At 52.0% G+C, this 1,568-nt stretch overlaps 1 protein-coding gene across 1 annotated transcript; it reads left to right on the forward strand.

The window, feature by feature from the left end:
• Positions 1-696, forward strand: LOC135633816 (uncharacterized). Its single transcript, XM_065143752.1, has one exon. The coding sequence runs from the start codon at positions 1-3 to the stop codon at positions 694-696; it is 696 nt and encodes a 231-aa protein (XP_064999824.1).
• The last annotated feature ends 872 nt before the right edge of the window (positions 697-1,568 follow it).

A 1,568-nucleotide genomic window follows, 5' to 3' on the forward strand; every position in this document is an offset into this window, starting at 1 on the left:
ATGGAGGACGGCTTGGAGAGCTCGGCATGGGCGGGGGTGAGCCCAAGAATCTCCTTCTCCTACGAACCCCCCCAGGCCGGCATCTCGGACTCCACCGAAGGCGGCGATCGCGGAGTCGACGCTTCCCTTCCCCTGGTCATGCCCGTATCCTCCGACTTCGACTTCGGCCTCGACGCCGGCGCCATTCTCTCCCACGATTCTTCCCTCGCCGACGACCTCTTCTCCGACGGCAAACTCCTCCCCGTACCCATCAGGAATCCTTCCTCCTCCTCGTCATCATCAGCGGCGGAGGCCGGGAGGAAGCGCAGCAGTCTTCGAGAGATCATGGCGACCTCGGACGAGGACGACGCCGGCATCAGAGGGCCATCCCGGGGCAGGTCCTTCTGGCGGTTCCGCAGGAGCAACCTTTGCCCGCTTCCACTGCTGCGGAGCAAGTCCTCCGGGTCAAGCGCCGAGAGGTACTGCAACATGCCCACCATCAACACGACCGCCGGCGTCAGCCCATGGACTGAGTCGAGGACGAGGACGTACTACTATTATTCGGGGAATTCGCGGGGATCGCAAGGCAATGCGGTGAGAATAAGTCCGATCCTGAACGTGCCGACGCCGAGCAGCCTGAGCATCTTCGGCTTCCTCCTCTGCAAGCGTGGGGACAAGGCCATGGCCAAGAGCTCAGCCGTGACTTGTTATCCATAGTGTGGCGTGGGCTGGCTGGTTGGGAATTATGAGTTTGCTTGTAGTAATGATAGGAGCTACTTTTTCATGGGGATCAGCTGTCCCTTTTCTTCTGCCTTTTTGGTAGGTCTCATCACTCTCTTCGTTTGCTTATTTTTAGTTCTACATTGGTTGGGTAAAGTTCGCCATGTGGTTTTGCGGAGGTTTGGGTACGTTTGCCATTGACTTTGGCTACTACTGGCATTATGTGCTTTCTTTGTACTGCAACTCAGCTACAATCGGTGGAAAGGTGACGAGGTAATCACTATTATTGCGGGTATACGTACTATTTCATGCTCCGTCAACGGCGTTTAAGTAGTGAAAACAAGTTATTTTGGTTGCATGCAACCATCATATATATATATATATATATATATATATATATATATATATATATATATATATATATATATAAAGAGATCTACCTACTTTTGGTCGATCTCTCGATCATGATGTCTATGGCATGTAATGAGAGGCCATTGTATACTTGCATTTGTCTATGGCATGATCTCGATCAAATCGTTTTACTTGCATTTGATACGTTCAACTAATGTATAAACATTAAAGTGTTTAATATACCCAAAGCGTCCCTTTGACATATAATATGTGTTAGTGCAAACACCCTTGAACCGTGGCCTCGGTGCCAACACGGCTTGGTCCGAATCACGTGGTCGGGGGATCTCTCGGTGGTGTGTCCTGCCGTGATCGGGAGCCCTCGGGGAAGGCGCCGTCGGGTTGGCGGGGGCGTCGTCTTGGTACTTGCACGAAGGTCGGGTCGGTAATTCGGCCCGACCTCTCCGACGATCAAGTTAGCAACGATGTGGAGAGGATTTTGGAAGAAGAGAGGCAGCAGT

This window comes from Musa acuminata, chromosome BXJ3-3 (assembly GCF_036884655.1).
Source record: "Musa acuminata AAA Group cultivar baxijiao chromosome BXJ3-3, Cavendish_Baxijiao_AAA, whole genome shotgun sequence".
NCBI classification, from domain to species: Eukaryota; Viridiplantae; Streptophyta; class Magnoliopsida; order Zingiberales; family Musaceae; genus Musa; species Musa acuminata.

What these genes read in the sequence shown, in the direction of transcription:
- LOC135633816 (XM_065143752.1), top strand. Translation starts at nt 1, where the DNA reads ATGGAGGACGGCTTGGAGAGCTCGGCATGGGCGGGGGTGAGCCCAAGA.